The sequence below is a fragment of the Pelophylax lessonae genome, assembly GCF_965119305.1.
Source record: "Pelophylax lessonae genome assembly, chromosome: 3".
Taxonomy (NCBI): domain Eukaryota; kingdom Metazoa; phylum Chordata; class Amphibia; order Anura; family Ranidae; genus Pelophylax; species Pelophylax lessonae.
In genome coordinates, this window is record NC_138770.1 from 561,121,546 (window position 1) to 561,140,822 (window position 19,277).

The window sequence follows — 19,277 nt, forward strand, 5'->3', positions numbered from 1 at the left end:
AAAAAGAAAATGTTCCACCTCGAATGGTGGGAGTGAAACTATTGATGATATCAGGGAGGCAGAAAGAAGGAAAGTTAAGAGGAGGAATGGACTCGCAGCATATAGTAGAATGCCTAGAACCCCTCCGTGGGGGAAGAGATTGTCCTGTGAAACTGCATGTCCATTGATTCTGTGCGAAAGAGGACACGATTGATTGTTAGTAGACTTTTTTTTATCTCCAGGTTGAATGTGTGAACCTGGAAAATACTGCATTATGGCCATTAGATGGAGCTGATGATCATAGGAAATAGATACTTATAGATACAGTGCCATGGTTATATGTACAGAGTCATGGTTATGTAAATATTTGATGCCAGTCTGTTAGACCCCTTTCACACGAGCGATCCGATCAGATCCGCCTGTCAGTTTTTTAGGCTGATCTGATCGGATGCTCCATGCATCCCTATGGGGCAGCGGATGTAAGCGGAGACATGCCCGCTGACACCCGCATCCGATCCTGTCCATGAAATCCAGACGGATGGAAACCCTATTTTCCATCCGTCCAGAGGATCGGATGGGATGAGAGCGGACAGGCGGTCTCCTCTCATCCAATTACCCCATAGAGATGCATGGGGCTCTGACATCTCCCTCTCTGGCACACAGAGCGGAGAGGGAGTTGTCACATTCCTGCTCAGTGGGGATCTGTGTTTACGATCCCCTGCTGAGCAGCACGGATCCACCTACGGAGGCAGAACGTGTTAAAGAGCCATTAGATGATATTCTACCTTAGGACTCATGCACATATTGTCAGTTGTCAGTTAAAGTAACGCATTGCCTTATCGCAAAAAATAGCCTGGTCATTAAGGGGGTAAATCCTGCCGGTCCAGAAATAGTTAAACTTGTAAAGGAAGATGGTTTTTTATTTTAATGAATTCTATGCATTAAGATAAAAAACCTTCTATGTGCTGCAGTCCCCGTCGGCCCCTGTATTACTTACCTGAGCCCCATCTCTATCCAGCGATGTGCACGAGTGCCTCAGCCTTCTGGGACTCTCCCTTCTAACTGGCTTAGACACAGTGGCATGGGGCCATTGGCTCCTGCTGCTGTCAGTTAGCCAATCAGGAGAGATGGGTCTGAGCCGAACAATGGCTCTGTGTATGAATGGACACACAGAGCTGTGGCACGGCTCGGTGCCCCCATAGCAGGCTGCTTGCTGTGGGGGCACTCGACAGGAGGGAGGGGCCAGGAGCAGCGAAGAGAGACCTGAGAAGAGGAGGATCCGGGCTGCTCTGTGCAAAACCACAGCAGGTAAGTATGACATATTTGTTATTTTTAAAGCAAACAAAAACGAGACTTTGCAATCACTTTTATAGCCATACATTTAATCAATTTGTATGCTTATATACAATTACATCCTCATTATTAAATTATAACTAAAGACAAACCTTTTTCTTTTTTTTGGTTTTGGATAGAGTGGAGAGGGATCAGAACCCCTGTCATGATTATTTTGGTGTCTGTGCCCCCGTTAGCGAGATTCACCCTCTCTTCTGTTATCAACAAAAGTGAAAGTAAAATAAAATTCCACATTTAGGTTGCCCTAAGAACAGGAATAGAGGGGAAATCTTCCAATGGGGACACTTGTTTCAGTGACAACCAGGGATACCCTCACTTTAGAGGGAGTTCCTTGCACTTCCTGCTTTTGGCTAGAAGACAGGAAATTAATGGAAATCTCCCAAACGGGGACACAGATTGTAAAAAAAGGGGGTTATAACCCTCCCTTACTCTATCCAAAATGAACAAAAAGTTTTGCCTTTAGGTATAATAAGCCCCAGACACATGAACTAATGGCAGGTTCCAGTTCAGCAGTGAAGCTGCTTTGAGGTCTTTCTGGAACTAAACAGAACATGACAGCACCCTGACAAGGAGCTTGGCGCCCAGTGTTGTAGGCGGACAATGTCAGTGTGGGCGGGGTCTGATAAATAGGCGGGGAATGTCAGTGTAGAAGGGATCGGGCGTGTGGTCGAGATCTGGCAGCATGGGCGGAGGATACAAGTGTGGGCGTGATCTGTCGTATGGGCGTGGATTGTCAGTGTGGGCGTGGTCCGGCTTAGGGGAAGAGAATAGCAGTGTGGGCGAGGTCTAGCAGCAAGCTTTCATTGCACTTATAAAAAAAAAAAAAAAAAACAGTGGGCGTGGTCAAGTGTCGGCGCTACATGGTAAGGTACACGGCGCTAATACGAAGGCGTGGCTATATAGCAGCCTGTGGGTGCTCGGGGGGCGTGGTTGCTAAGTTGTATGGGTGTGACAGATGGAAGATGTGGGTGGGTCCTGTGTGGAGTTGGGTGCCGGTGGAGTCAGGAAGCGTCCCAGTGAGAAGGCGGCTATCCCGAGGAGGCTAAGAGAGGATTCTCGCTGCAGCATGGCTTCTCTAACGGTGGAGGAAGGCGATGGCGGCAAGGTAGAGGCTGGGTATTTCTATCTGCAGGTTACCATTCCCTGTCAGCAGTGTAAGCGTCATACAGTACACACTTCCTGATTCCAGGCTCTGTACATACGGACATCTTGTGTGTTCGTACATAGGGGGGGGTTCAGCCTGTAACTTTCCTTAGGTTGGGGAGATGGCAGCGGCTGGACTAGTAGTGACATATAGGCAGGGTAAGGGTCATTAACTTTCTACACATATGTGTGTGTGTGTGTGTGTGTGTATATATATATATATATTAGGCTTGTGACGGTATCAGATTTTCATGCTGCGATTAATTGATTAAGGTTTTGCCACGGTATACGGTATTATCACGGTATTCTATTATTAAATTTAAATTATTAAATTTCCACCTCACTTCAATTTCATTGCTGAATTTAGGGGCTTTGGTTCACTTATGCACATTATTATATAGTCAGTCAGTACAGACTCTGTGAACCAGGCCTAAAATAGGTCATCAAGCAGTGTCTGGCCTAACTGGTGATAACTGGTCCTGGCGCTCGGCTCCGATCCGATGGCCTGGTCATTAAGAGGGCAAATCCTTGTGGTCAACAAGTGGTTAAACCTGAAGGAGGTGTTTATAAATTACTTTACTATTGCTTTAGGCCTGGTTCACATGTATGCGGGTTGGCGGTTCACATGTATGCGGGTTGGTGGTTCACATGTATGCGGGTTGGTGGTTCACATGTATGCGGGTTGGCGGCCCACATTTGCACAGGCATAGCAATCCAATGATTTGAACGGGCTGCTATGCCCTCATTTTCCGCAGAAAAAAGGTGCATGCAGCATTTTTTTAAAATTCAGTGGCCTTGAAATCCATCCTACTTTTGCACCATGCGACTAACCTGCAGTTCCTGCTCTGGCAAGCTTTCTGCATTTTTTGTATACGTGGGCACGGCATTTAAAAACAGTTTGCGTGTGCAGCAACGGCAGGTAAGTCGCATGGTGCAAAAAAAGGATGGATTTCATGGCCACTGCATTTTTTTAAATTCTGCATGCACCTTTTTTCAGCTGAAAACGCAGGCATAGCAGCTCAAGCCCATTCAAATCAATGGGCTGCTATGCCTGTGCAAATGTGGGCCCCCAACCCGCATACATGTGAACCAGGCCTAAAGCAATAGTAAAGTCATTAATAGATAAAAACACCGGTCCTCCTGCAGGTTTAACCACTTCTGGATCGCAAGGATTTGCCCCTTTAAAGACCAGGCCATTGGATCAGAGCGCCAGGACCAGTCATCACCAGGTAGGCCAGACACTGCTTGATGGCTATATAATAATGTAATGTGGGCTGCTATGCGTGTGTGTATGTGTGTATATATATATATTAGAGCTGCACGGTTCTGGCCAAAATGAGAATCACGATTTTTTTTTAGCTTGGAATAAAGATCCTCTGTGTAACAAAAAAAAAAAATTGGGATAACTTTACTGTTACGTTTTTTTTTTTTTTTTTATTCATTCATTTAAATCTATTAATTGCGTTTGAAAGACTGCTGCGCAAATACAGTGTGACATAAAATATTACAACAATCGCCATTTTTTTCTGTAGGGTCTCTGCTAAAAAAATATATAAAATGTTTGGGGGTTCTAAGTACTTTTCTAGCAAAAAAAAATGATTTTAACTTGCAAGCAACAAATGTCAGAAAAAGATCCAGTCTTTAAGAGGTTAAACTTCCTTTCTCCCTGGCAGAGGGAAGGAAAAGATACAAATGTAATCATTTTTGTTTATAGTTACTGGGAGACTGCTGATAGGCTTTAGCTGTGTGAGTGAATGAGTCATCCAGCTCACTGAAATGTATCAATTCACAAGTCAGACCCAGGGCAGAGAAACTCGGTATTTTAAAAATGCCACAATAACAATACCGTGGCTATGCAATACCGCGATATATCGAATTACCGAAAACCGGCATATGTCTAATATATATATAATCTCATCAGGTGTGGCCCCTGGCATAGCCCAGGGGCCGCAGACACATGGCCCCTGGCATAGCCCATGAGGCCCCTGGCATTGCCCAAGGGCTGTGGGCAAGCGCCCCCTGGCATTGCCCAAGGGCTGTGGGCAAGCGCCCCCTGGCATTGCCCAAGGGCCGCAAATGTGTGGCCCCCCTGGCATCGCCCAAGGGCTGCGGACAAGCGCCTCCCCTGGCATCGCCCAAGGGCTGCGGGCAAGCGGCCCCCCTGGTATCGCCCAAGGGCTGCAAATGCATGGCCCCCCCCTGGCATCGCCCAAGGGCTGCGGGCAAGCGGCACCCCTGGCATCGCCAAAGGGCTGCAAATGCACGGCCCCCCTGGTATCGCCCAAGGGCAAGCGCCCCCTCTGGCATCGCCCAAGGGCTGCGGGCAAGCGGCCCCTGGCATCGCCCAAGGGCCGCAAACGTGTGGCCCCCTGGCATCGCCCAAGGGCTGCGGGCAAGCGGCCTCCTTGGCATCGCCCAAGGGCTGCAAATGCACGGCCCCCCCCTGGCATCGCCCAAGGGCGAGCCCCCCCCTGGCATCTCCCAAGGGCTGCGGGCAAGCGGCCCCCCTGGCATCGCCCAAGGGCTGCAAATGCACGGCCCCCCCCTGGCATCGCCCAAGGGCGAGCCCCCCCCTGGCATCTCCCAAGGGCTGCGGGCAAGCGGCCCCCCTGGCATCGCCCAAGGGCTGCAAATGCGCTGCCCCCCTTGACATCGCCCAAGGGCAAGCGCCCCCCCCTGGCATCGCCCAAGGGCTGCAGACAATATCCAGTGAATGACTGCAGATGATCAGATCTACTATAGGAGTTGTTGGAGACACATTACAGGAGAGTGCAAGAGATCAGTGACAAGGCAATGAGGAAACCGACTACTGTCTGCAGGGGCCACACAGACTCTAAGAAGGGGCGCAGGTTGGGATCCAGGGTTGTGGGGTCTTGGCTTCTAAGACCCTTTTCACATGTCATCCCTTGTTCCATCCTCTGTTGTCAGATCAGAACGGTGTCCATTCTGACATTCTGATTTTTATTTTTTTTCTTAATCCTGTGATGGAGGTAAGACCGATCCATACAAACTCTATGGGTGGGCAGATTTGTGTTTTCGTATTTGTGTTCATCCGAGCTGAGAGCTCAGTGCTGATGAAGTCCACACTGTCCTCTGTCTGCTGTTTATTGCTTAAAGTATTGGGTAAGGGGTCACAGCTCTGATTACCATTACTGGAATGATAAAAAAAGGGGCAAGGCCATGTCCCCAGTGTCTTCCTTTGGTTGGAACACTGAGTGAAGACTGATAGTGTGACCTTCATTGTATGCTGATGTCGCTGATCTCTCCTCATGACCCTCCAAGGGTTGGGAGAACATGGGATTGTCACCGTAGAACTATTTACATCTTTTGTCTTTATCTGGATTCACTGCTAGTCTCTTCCTGGTCCTGTTGCCCATGGTGGTCAGCTATGTGGCCTTCTAGACTTAGATGCAGATGGTGGCTGTGGTTTTTCCCTTGTCCTGGTCCTACCCTAGTAGTAGAAAGTTAGTGCTGCGTCCTATTTCATTTCTGGAGAGTTCTGAATTTATATTTCATGTTTGTAATCCAACTCCTTTTGGTTCTGTAATGGATGAACAACAATGGTCATACAGCAGTCCACAGGGATTTGGGGTACTCAACCTTCCCCAGATCTTGCCGGAAGGAGGACAATGTCACCCCTACCGAAGAAAAGTAGGCAAAAGCCAGAGGAAAGGTACGTATGCCGTCTAACCTTTGCCCTCTACAGTTTTTTTTTCCTTTCAATACAAGGCAGACCTTGGAATTTTAGGATCCACTTTAACCACTTGCTGACCACACTATCGGCTACAGCGAAGTCCTCCAGTTCTGGAAGGGCCTCAATAGACGTCCTCCCAGAACCCTGGCCCTTACACGCAGTGGGCGCGCTCTGTGACCACTGTGTCCTTTGTACACACTTGATCACAGATCAGGGTAAAGGGACAATAACATCCACCCTTTACCATGTGATCTGCTGTGTCCAATCACAGCTGATCAGATGTAAACAGACTTGCCTGTTATCGGCAGTCCTGTCCTCCCACGCTGTGTCTGTGGGAGGAAAGGAGAGCCGTTAAAGCGGAGTTCCACCCAAAAGTGGAACTTCCGCTTTAGGTATTCTAACCCCCTGACATGCCACATTTGGCATGTCATTTTTGGGGGGGGGGGGGAGCGGGTGCCTAGTTTTGACAGGTACCCGCTCCCACTTCCGCTTGGAGCGCCGCGGCGCCCTGAGCGGAAGTTCTCTCCCTCCCTCCCTGCAATCTTCTGGGACATGTCAGAGGTCCCAGAAGATTCCTGGCCAATCAAAACGCGCAGCGCGACTCGCGCATGCGCAGTGGGTACCCGGCTGTGAAGCCGCAAACTGTCACAGCCGGGTGCCCACAGCAGTGATGCCGAGGGAGAGGATCGAGGCTTCGGGCGGCCGCATCGCTGGACCGTTGGACAGGTGAGTGAAATGGCTGGAACTCCGCTTTAATTGGCAAGCCTGTCGGGAAATCATTTTCACTGATATTTAGGGCACTGAACATCGGTGCAGCCTCCTCAGCCTATATCAGTGAAAGAAAAATTACCGGTACTTATTTGTTAAATTTTATGACAGAATCAAAGAAACTTTTTTTTTTTCCCTAAAAATATTGGGTCTTTTTTGTTTAGCAAAAAATGAAAAATCCAGTGATTAAATTCCATCAAAAGAAAGCTATCGGTCTCAAAAAAATAACAAATGTGTTTGGGTACAGTGTTGCATGACTGAGTAATTGTCATTCAAAGTGTGACAGCACTAAAAGCTGAAAATTGGCCTGGGCAGGAAGGAGGGTAAAAGTGCCCGGTAGGCAAGTGGTTAAGTAAGTATTTTGGTTACAGTATTTCTTACTAATCCATGAATTTGAACAACAGGACAGAAAATGGTGCCCCATAATATGCCAAAAAGAACATTTCTAAATATTTCATAGTCCCGGGCTGATGTTTTAGTGGATTATAAGGGATGTAAAGGACTTCCGTATTGGATCACATCAGTCCTTGTTTGTTCCTAGTCTCCTGATTTATCACAGGGACTGCTGCTCGGTTCTTCGTGCCCCTTTTGTGATTTCCTTGCTTGTTGTGTTGGGGTCACGTCCTGTTTTCTGCCCTCTCCCCACTGCCACTCACCCATTCTCCTCACCCTTTATTTCCCTATACACCCTCTCATCTTCGTGTCCTTGGTGCTCCATCTTCTGTCACTGTTGTCCATTATAGTCCATTAATTAAGTCCTTTTCATTTTTAGGGTTCTCCATATGTAGATTCTTTCCTAATCATCTACATCCCCCTATCTGCATTCAAATGTATGGTACATCTTACACCATCACAGCCATGTTTTCTCCTATATCTCCTACTCGCATTTATTATATAGTATCTTTTGTGATCTCACACATTTACTTATTCTCCACTTTTAATGAAAATGAGGCCAAAGCCAAACCTCCGAAGGCACTCCCGTAAATAGCCCCACTCCACCTAATCAAAGGCCTTAGCGGCGTCTAGGCTGACCACTACTTTGGAGCCAATAGTATCATGGGTGGATTGGAGGGAGAATAATGAAAAGTCTTCGGAAGTTGAAGGCACTGTTCTTGTTGGGCATGAATCCCACTTGGTCTGAGTGTATCAGGGTTAGTATGACCTTGTTGAGTCTCAGGGCTAATATCTTAGCCAGGATTTAAAGCGGTTGTAACCCCTATAAAAAAAGAAAAAAACCTGCAAGACAAAGGCATAATGAGCTAGTATGCATCGCATACTAGCCCATTATGTGTAACTTACCTTAAAACGAAGCCCCGACACGGACCCCCGGACATCACTGCGGGCGCTGCCATGATCCCTTGCCATCTCTTCCGGGTTCGGCGGCTCCGGCGCGCTGATTGGCCGGAAGAGACGGCTCTGGCGCGATGATTGGCCGGAGCCGCTATGACGTCACTCCCGCGCATGCGCGCAGGAGTGATTTTTCCGGCAAGCTCCGGCAAACATAATTGAAGGTCCCCCCGGACCTTCAGAGCGCATGCGCCGCTCACGCGAGCGGCTGCATGCACTGTAAATATCTCCTAAACCATGCCGGTTTAGGAGATATTATTTGTACCTACAGGTAAGCCTTATAGGCTTACCTGTAGGTAAAAGCGTCAAAAAGCGGGATACTACCGCTTTAAACATCCAGTTGGTGGAGGGATATGGGGCGTTAGGACTCGGGGAACAGGGGATCTTTCAATTCTTCTCCACATGAACATGTTCTGGGTGCAGGAGTCGGCAATCTCCCCTTACGTCTTTAAAGAGGGAAAAAGTTTTTTTTTTTTTCCGATTTTTGGATAGAGTAAAGTAGGATTTTTATAACCCCCTGTCAGTGTTTTCCCTTATTTCCTGTCCCAAAAAAACAGATGGTGATAGGAAATTCCTAGTCACCAGAACTAGTGTCCCCATCATTGGAAGATATCTGCAGTATTCCTGTTTTGGGTACAACCCAGAATTTGGGATTTTCATTTACCTTTACTTTCACCTTCAGTGCTAATGGTAAACAGGAGAAATGGAAAAAGTAAGCTTGCCCTACCGGGGACACCAACACCAATAAAAGCCTGACAGGTGTTCTAATCCCTCTCCATCTTATCCAAAACTAAAAAAGAAACCCAATACCCTTTGCCTTTTAGTTATAATCTAAGGCAGGGTTCACACTGCCACACGGAGTGGCTCATCACAGGGGGGGGGGTGCGCCCGGTGCGTCCCTGTTCGCCGTTTCCAGTCCGAATTCGAACCTGAAACCGAAGACGCATGGGACTCCGGTGCAATTCGCACCAGAGCTGCCCTGGAGATATGTGAACGGGCTCCATAGAGCCGATCACAATCTTCTAAAAATGGAAACCTGCATCCAATTCGCAATAGTGTAAACCCAGCCTGAAAGATAATTTCACCTTGACAAAAAAAAAATTGCGCTGGTTTTTGCTGGTAAATAAATATGCATTTTATTTTTTTATTTTTTCATTGGGGACCTGTAAAGCATTGCACCCAGGATCAGTAGATGGGGAGTATAATGCCATGGCCCTGCAGACTGTGTATCTGTTTGCCTTCACCTCAGATATGAGCAAGCTGTTACACTAAGGACAGGAAACTCCGTGAACTACCACAGTGCTCGACAGCGCCATGGTGGTTCATAGAGAACTACAAGCTGACATCCGCTAAGGCTATCTGGCCTTGTAGTTTTCCCATTCACAGCACACTGTGAATGGATGACACGGCCAGGCGGGCTTTTTTAGATTGTGACAGCTAAGCAGGGCAGAAGATCCCCGCTAGCTGTCAGAACTGGGTATTGGGGGAGAGCGGGGGCCGATGCATATGTAACCTGTTATACCCTGAATATAGGTGTAACATGTTACAAAAGGTGAGCTTATCCTTTATTGCTACCTGTATTGATTTATCTTGCTACATCTCCGTGCGATTTATGTAGTGCATTTTGGATGTGGTTTGCATATTCTGTGGGGTCAATATCATGCTAGGATTGCATCAAATAGTACAGGAACCTTCTCCAAAATGGTGCCGTGCTGAGTTGCATTGATGTGAATGGGCACCATTGAAAGCAATATGATTTCCATTGTCTTGCGATTCTGTGCGCCTCATGTCTTAGCTGAAATTGCACTCATGTGATCAGAGCCCAAACTACAGTACATCTGAAAAGTATTGTAGTGCTAATCAATGTACATAAAGTGAATAGTACCAAAACATAAATTATGTTGTAAAAAAATAAAATCAATCAATATAACGTGATAAGTCCCAAAAGGCAATAATGTGAATAAAGTCCCAAACAATTAATATAAATGTGGATTCCAAATTGCAATGATATCCAAAAAGTGACACGAAACAATCCTTGTGACACCCAGGAAAGTGCAGGAAAAGGACACCACTGTGCAAAGGTAATGGGAGGCAGCTTACCAAAGCGAAATGGCCACTCAAATGAATGAGATAGCCTCAATAAGCAAATGATAACACCAGATGGACTTCAGTATCTCCAAGGGGAATCAGAGCCAAGGAAGATCCAAATCCTCCTAATAGGTGGTGGTCAAGCAAATGTAAACATATAGGGAATATATAACAGAAGACCATAGCGTAATCCCGTAATGCAGAAGAAAAAAGTTTATTTAAAATACTACTAACAAGCAAGACGATACAAGCAGGCACATAGATAATTGAAACTGAGGTTCCGACTGCGGCGTCCTGCGTGTTCCCAATCGGTGTATGGAAAGTAAGGCCGGCACGGATGGGGGCGTGTGGACGTTGCGTCTGGTGCCGCCAACGCGTTTCGTCATCAAGACGTCGTCTGGCACTCAGTGGTTAAAGAAAATAATGAATTTAATCCATTTCTGAATAAGGCTGGAACAAAATTTGGAAAAAATGAAGCTCGGTGAATACTTACCGGATGCACTGTACATTACACCTTTTTCTATTTGTATGTGGCCTCTCCTAAATATTTCTTTATTTTTATGTGCTATGCTGCACAGCATTCCAGCTTATACTTCATGTCGCTCTGTATATGATGCTATATGTACAGAACATGTATTCCACACTGTCTCTTGATGTGCATTCTGTGCTGGGATATACTGTATACTCCACTCTGAACCACTCTGTACACTGCACTATCTACCTATTTACCTAAATTACCTATTTAGCAAATGGCCATCTTTAGACCCCTTTCACCCAGTTCATCAGTTCAGTCATGTCAAAATATATCCGCTTTTAGTCCGTTGAAAAATAGGGCTTTAAACCGTTCAAATTGACAGAAGAGGTTGAAAACGGCTGTAAATGGAAGATCATCCGTTGTCATCCGTTTTTCCATAGGAATGCATTGCTGTCCGTTTTTCATCCGTCAACAGATGGCTGAAAAACGGACAAAAGATCCGTACGTGTGAAAGGGGCCTTACACATTTTCTCCTGTGCTTTAAGATGTAACCCAAACATATCCTAAAGTTGATAGCTCACTTTATCTTTGGGCTTTAAGGGCCGGTTACACCAGCACACGGTGAAAGTAGCCCGTGTTATGTGCATGTTGCACACAGTGTTCACAAAGCACTCCATTTGCAATTTGCAGCAGGTGTTAAGTTAATGACACCCCAAGCGCAGGTCGCAATCCCAGTGAGTTTGTCTGCATTGGATCGCATGGTACAACTACCACACAATCCAGTTGTAGTACGTTTAAAAAAAAAAAAAAAAGCGCATATACTAATTTTGGTGTGCTGCAGTTTCAACCCATTTAAAATAAATGGGCTACGTTTGCGCTGCACAGAACTGCATGTGAATTGCACAGGAACCGCGCAGGATTCCTGTGCAATTCAGTTGCATTTCCTAGTGTTGTGCTTGAGGTGTGTGTGTGTGTGTGTGTGTGTGTGTATATATATATAATATATAATATAGTGAGGGGATTAGCTCGGTGGCGGGTGTGGATGACCCCTTGGGGGGGGGGGTGCGTTTACACAGGTAGATAGCCGAGAAGTGGTTGCAAACAGTTTGGTTTATTATTGCAATTTACTTCACACAAGTGCAAGCCTCAAAAACATCAAAATAAATCCTTGCCACTGTGGGCGGCTACCTTCTCACATACAGGAACCTACCTATGGAGTCTGTCTCCAACCTACTGTTGGGCAAACTTTGCTGATCCTACAGCAGACACTCAATAGTCCATTTATTTTCTCTTCACACAACAAATGTCCATTGAACATGTCCCTTTTCTCTTCACATAGAACACATTCCTTTGTTTGTCTCTTCACATAGCAACCATTCCTTTGCTTGTCTCTTCACATAGCAAACAGTGCATTTATTTCTTTCCACATGGAAATAGTCCAAGACCTCACCTTGAGTAGTCTTAACACTTTTTACCCTCCTCAGCGCACATCGCTTCAGGAGGTCTTCCCCATGCTCACACAGCTTCAGGGGGCACACATCTGACTGTCCTCCTCTCCCCAGCTCACACAGCGTCAGGAGGCAGCAATCCTTCTCCCATGCTCACACAGCGTCGGGAGGCACACATCTGACTGTCCTCCTCCTCCCCAGCTCACACAGCGTCAGGAGGCAGCAATCAATAGACTTCCTTTGGACAAATTATAGAGGCCTTAACTTCCTCATTCCGAACAGCTGAAGGCCTTTCAACTTCCTTAAGCCGTCCTGGCTACCTTTGCAGCCGACACCCTATAGTAATTGGTGAATTGTCTAACCCAAGCAGAAGTGTATCTCCTGTCTGTGACTACATCCACAGATTTACCTGACTTCCTGTCCCTATATATATATATATATATATATATATATATATATATATATATATATATATATATATATATATATATATATATATATATATATATATATATATATTATATTATACACACATTTTTTTTTTTTCCTTTCGCTTCTCGTTTTCTTTTTGATATAAAATCAAAAAAAGCAAAATGTTTTATTAGAATAAACTGCAAAATGAAAGTCTTGTTTTTCATAAAACAAATGTATGTATAGACTAAGCTATATAGACTAAGCTATATAGAAAATAGCCCGAATTTCATGTGCAGCCTACCCACATCTGTGCAATTTCATGCACAGTTGCACATGAAATCTCCAAAAATAGAGCGGGAACCTTTTTTCAAATTGGTGCAAGTTGGATTTACACCGATTTGAACTGTTCCGTAGGCACAAATGGGGTGTGATTTGTCATGCGAATTTTGAACTGACAAGTCGCACCAGTGTGGACAGGCTAAGGCAGGCCTCGACAAAACTCAGGCGCCAGGTAGCAATGGTGACTGGAAATCGCATCCTGGCACCTGGGTTACACCGCAGCCGGGGTCAGGATCCTCCCATGTGGCCCACCTGTGGGTGCGTGAACTAGTGTCGGGCTGGCAGATAATTGAGGCCACGGCTTTACTGCCTGCTGGAGCGGGATACACGCTCCTATGTGCAAACCGGCGTACCTCGACAAGCAATTTTAATTTGTCTGTGAGTATATTTTATGATGATTACCTCCAGCAAGGCTTAAGGCACTATCCCTGTGCCGTGGAGTTATTCTCCATATCTTTACCGGGACACTACACTTTAGTGCAGGACGGTGTTTTTCTGTTGGGCTTGCAGATACACCGGAGTGCATGAGCCCTAATCGGGGAAAACCTTGCCTGACAAAAAAACTCAAAAAATGAAAACCACCTTGTCCTATAATAGGAAAATGGCTTTGGGTCTGTAACCAATGATATTTCAGTTTATTGAATGGACACTGGTTGGCTGACAGTTGATCTTTATTTGGGAAGTCCAGGGGTGAGACATTCCGTTCCAAAGTTCTGGGTTTGGAGTGAGTGTAAAATTATATCTTCAGATTCCAATTCCATGTTCATTGGGCCTGAAATTCCGTTTCAAAAAGTTTCTTTAAGATTTTAGGCCCCTTTCACACTTGTGCGACCTAAAAGTCGTGCAATTTTGTTGCGATTTTGACTGGACTTGAAGCAATGCCTGTGTAATCTTGAGGTTGATGGACCTCCAAAACACACCAAAGTAAAACCAAAGTAGTGCAGGGACTACTTTAGAGTTGCACAGATATGAACGATTCGCATTGGAAATCATGGAGTACGACTTGTCATGCAACTTTGCAGTCCCAAGTCACAGGACAAGTCGCACAAGTGTGAAAGAGGCCTAAGTTGTACTAAAATAACACCACAGGTGTTAACCACTTGCCGACCGCTCACAGTAATCCTACTGCGGCAGTGCGGCTCCCCTGAGTCCAGCGAGGTAGACCTATGTCGCTGGAGTTCATGTGATTCAGGTGGCGGTGTTTAGACACAGCGGGAGTTGGGCCGGAGGAGGAGAGGCTGCCTCCCTCCACCGATCGCCGGGGAAATGGTGAGAAGACCCGCCTGCTTATGTAAACAAAGCAGGCGGATCTTCTCAGTGACAGACAGGAAGGGATCTGCAGACTCAGCATAGCTGAGACTGCGATCTGTGTCTCACAGAACCTCCTCCCCCCCCCCACACACGTCAGCATGAGGCATACATTTAACCCCTTGATCACCAACAGTGTTAACCCCTTCCCTGCCAGTGTCATTATTACAGTAACAGTGCATATTTTTAGCACTGATTACTGTAGTAATGTCACTGGTCCCCCCCAAAAGTGTCAAAAATGTCAGTTAGGGGTTTGATCTGTCCGCCGCATTGTCGCATTTCCGCAGGAAATCACAGATCGCCACCAATACTAGTAATAAAAATGACTTAAATCTTCCCCGTAGTTAGTAAACGCAATAACTTTTGCGCAAACCAATCAAAATACGCTTATTGCAATTTTTACCAAAAATATGTAGCAGAAAACAAATTGGCCTAAAATGTTACATTTTTATTTTTATTTTTTGGGAATGTCATATGGCAGAATGTGAAAAATTATATATTTTTTTTTTCAAAATTGTCGCTTTTTTTGTTTATAGTGCAAAAATAAAAATCGCACAGTACCACCAAAAGAAAGCTCTATTTGTGGGGAAAAAAGGACGTAAATTAAATTTTGGTACAGCGTCGCACAACCGTGCAATTGTCTGTTAAAGTAACGCAGTGCCGAATCGCAAAATAGGGCCTGGTCATTAAGGGGGCAAACCCTTCCGGACTTAAAGTGGTTAAAACCTTTGGTTACAGGAGTTCAATGTTGCCTACATATAAAATAGATCAAGAAAAGAGCCATAAACAGACATTTCATATGTTGGGAACAGATTACTTTCACTTTAAAGACTGTTGCTAGGTGTGGCCTGGCACATCGTCTTCCACCGTTTACTCACCGGGTCATGTGAAGACATGTAGATGTGATAATCGTGGATACAATATTCACTCTACAGAGCAAATACTTTCATTTTATTTATTTTTTTGTTTTATTTTTTTCTCTTATTTACCTTTCCATGATTTACTTTTTAATGCTGTACAGTGTAAATAAAATATATTTACACAAATCATGCAGTGAGGTACCTGATAAATACATAGGGCTAGCTCAGGAGCGAACATGCACGGGTGCCCTGTAGAAAATGGTTTTGTATGGGGGCACTTGGCAGGGGGGAGGGGCCAAGAGCATCGGCGGGGAACCCCTGAAGAGGGGGATCAGGGCTGCTCTGTGCAAAAACCATTACACAGGTAAATATCACATGTTTTGTGTTTTTCCAAAAAAAAAAAAATTGCCTTTAGGATTACTTTAATGTCCAACAGCTTTTCCGTCCCTGATATTTGTAACCCTAAACGTCTGCAAGGTGTGCTGGGGAAGTTCAGTAGTAAAACAGTTTGTCCGCATTCTGTGCCAAAAAGACTTTCGAAATTGATCCATAAAACTTTTAGATGGGAAAAGTGGTGGACCAAGTACATTCCTATGCAAACCAGCATACAAGGCCAGAGGCTATCCCTCTAAATTAAATTTAAAGAAATCTGGTCAGACTAGTTTGACATCACAAGCATCTGTGATCTTTAAGAAATCCTATCTTTGGGGGTGTCCTGTTCCCCCAAAACCAATTACCCAGGGTGGATTTGATTTAAATCGCTAGTAAAAAGGCTTGATTTAAATCCACAAAATTTAAATCATAATTTTTAAAGAGCAACTGTCGTCTCTGTCCCGCCGTTGACTTAACGACAGTCCCATTCACTTTTTAATGGGACAGCTGGTGATGCGGCAGTGACGCAACAAGGGGAGGGACGTGGCGCCAGCAGGTTAGTGGATGCCCGCTAACAGGCACTGCCATTATGAAATGACAGCTGCTCTTTAAATGTAAGGACTTGTTCTTGATGGTATTTAGTAGGAAATTGTGTGAATAACTCAATGCAGTGCATGTTATCTCTGCTTGCAGAGCTTGGATTTATTAAATGAGGTTACCAAAAATGTAAATATTGCAGAATATATATAGCCTCATGCTATATAACTAAGCTCCATTTCATGCTGAATTAAACTTAATTATTAATGTATCTTAAACTATCTTTAAATAGATTTTTACTCAAAAAGCATTTTATTAAAACAAATTAGATTTATTCAAATCCATTAATTGAATTAAAAAAAAAAAATCAGTTTATAAAAAAAAAAAAAAAATTTGTTTTTATCCACCCTGCAGTTAACCAAACCTTGCAACTCATATGCATTGATAGGCCAAAGAAAACACACTTCTGGACTGGAATGTTTTACCCCCTTAAGGACCAGGCCATTTTTTTGCATTACGGCACTGCATTACTGTAACTGACAATTGCGCAGGCGTGTGACTCTGTACAAAAATAAAATTTTGTCTTTTCTTTTTTTTTTTTCCCTTCACAAATAGAGCTTTCTTTTGGTGGTATTTGATGATTTGATTTTTTTTTTTTTTCCGGGGGGGGGGGGGGGGGGAAATTATTTTTCATTTTGAAAAACTATTTTTTTACTTTCTGCTATAAAACATTCCTGATTTTTAAGATAAAAAAAAATTCAAATTTCTTCATTTTAGGCCAATTTTTTTATTCTGCTACATATCGAAAATCCCAATAAGTGTATATTGATTGGTTTGCATTTAAGTTATCACGTCTACAAACTTAGGGAAAGCTTTATGTCCTTGTTTTATTTTTTACTAGTAATGGTGGCGATCAGCATTTTTTAGCGGGACTGGGACATTGCAGCAGACAGATCGGACCCCTAACTGATATTTTTGGGGGGACCAATGACATTACTACAGTATTCAGTGCTAAAAATATGTATGGTTACTGTACTAATAACCCCTTCCCTGCCAGTGTCAACACCACAGGCGATCAAAGGGTTAAATTTGTGCATAGGGGCTGCTTTCTATCTGTGTGGGGGAGGGACTCACTGGATGAACAGAGGCTGTGTTCCTGAATAGGAAGAACACAGGATCCCTGTGTTCATCACTGACAGAAGAGCGGTCTGCCGTGTTTACATTTACAGACCACCGTTCTATCTCTATGGGGAGCGATCGCGGGTGCCCAGCGGTCATCGCAGCTGCCGGACCCACTGATTGGCTCCCCCTCTAGCCGCACTAGTTGCTACATGAAGTGACGTACATGTATGTCGTTTTGGGTAACGGAGCCGACCTGCCGCAGTATAACTACAAATGGTTAACAACTTTTTTATTTTATTTTACCACTAATGTAAGGGGCACTACAATTCCCCCTGTTGGGGTTTCTTCTGATCATTGCTAATATTTGTAACAATTCATGAGTTGATACATACAGAAACTTTTTTTTTTTTTTAATGAAATGTTTCAAATATTAGCAATGACCAGAAAAGAAACACCAACATTGTAGTGCCCCTTACATTAGTGGTAAAATAAAAAAGAAAAAAAAAAAGTTTTTTTTTTTTTTCTGAAGTAGGAGTATTAACCGCTTGCCGACCGCCGCACGACTATTTACGTCGGCGGTCAGCCCCTCACAGGCAAAGCAACGTAGGGCTACGTCTCTAGCCTGTGAGGCTCTAGGGAGCGAGCCTGCGCCGCCAGAGGGGCGCTCCCGAGCGGTCACGGACCCCCCCCGCGAGTGTGCCCGGCGGACCCGATCGTGAAAGGCAGGCGGCTAATGTAAACACAGCCGCCTGTCATTCTCCCCTGTGTAAGAATGGAGATCAGACGGTTCTACTATGTAGGACCGTTGATCTCTGTTCTCACACTAGTAGCCACAGCCAGTCACAGTTAGAATCACGCCCCTAGGACACACTTAACCCCTCCCTCTCCAATACAGTTAACTCCTTCACTGCCAGTGTCATTTTTACAGTAACAGTGCATATGTATAGCACTGATTATGTCACTGGTAACCCCAAAAGTGTCAAAAATGTCAGTCAAGGGTCCGATCTGTCCGCCGCAATGTCGCAGTCCCGCAAAAAAAAATTGCAGATCGCAGCCATTACTCGTTAAAAAAAAAAAAAAAAAGACAATCTTTCCCTTTTTGTTAGTAAACGCCATACCTTTTGCGCAAACCAATCAAAATACGCTTTTTTTTTTTTTTTTTCTTTTTCTTTTTTTTTTTTTTTTCTTAAACAAACATATGTAGTATAAAACAAATTGGCCGAAAATGTTAAATTTTGGTTTTTAAATTTTTTTTTTTTGGGGAATTTCTTATAAAAAAAAATGTGAAAAATATTGTTTTTGCAAAATTTATGCTTTTTTTTTTTTTTTTTTTTTTTTGTTTATAGCGCATGATCAAAAAATCGCACAGGTGATCAAATACCACCGAAAAAAAGGACGTCAAATTCGTTTAGGTACAGCATCGCACAACCGCGCAATTGTCCGTTAAAGTCACGCAGTGCCGAATCGCAAAATAGGTCCTGGTCAGGAAGGGGGTAAAATCTTCCGGGGCTTAAGTGGTGAAAAAGAGAAAATTATCTCTGGGTGTCAGATATGCTGGATAAACTACATTCTTTATTCTTTTGTGTATTATTATTTTTAAAACTTACTGACCATGCAAATGTGCCATGAGCTAGAGATGTAAAACTTTTAGCAGGGGTTTCCTCAAGGCATAAAAAATAATTTCCAAGGTATTTCAGAATAAAAAGGTTGAGAACAGCTGGTCTAGGAGATAATTGATCAGTTTTGTGTTTTTCCTCTCTAGTGCTTTTAAATGTGCACTGCATGCTTCCAGATTGGTTTGGTCAGAGTTAAAAAGAGGAAGTATGAAGTAAATCTATGGTGTCATTTTTGGTCACTAGTGGAAGACATGGATGAGGAGCAAAGTCTAAAAAACACAGGGTATAAATTGTAGCCCATAAAACAGACGGTGTGGCACTCCCATATATTTTGGTTCTTGGCTTTGCCCACTGGTAGCAGCTGATAGGTTATCAGGAGCACGGCTTTGAAAATACAGGTTTGAATTATGGCTG

At 44.4% G+C, this 19,277-nt stretch overlaps 1 protein-coding gene across 1 annotated transcript in view; it reads left to right on the forward strand.

The window, feature by feature from the left end:
• Positions 1-2,272: 2,272 nt before the first annotated feature.
• SNX5 (sorting nexin 5) overlaps positions 2,273-19,277 on the forward strand; it is a 118,678-nt gene continuing 101,673 nt past the window's right edge. Inside the window, exon 1 of the mRNA XM_082252305.1 lies at positions 2,273-2,437. Coding sequence (XP_082108431.1) covers positions 2,288-2,437 — 150 coding nt within the window. The 5' untranslated portion in view covers positions 2,273-2,287. The remainder of the gene's footprint in view (positions 2,438-19,277) is intronic.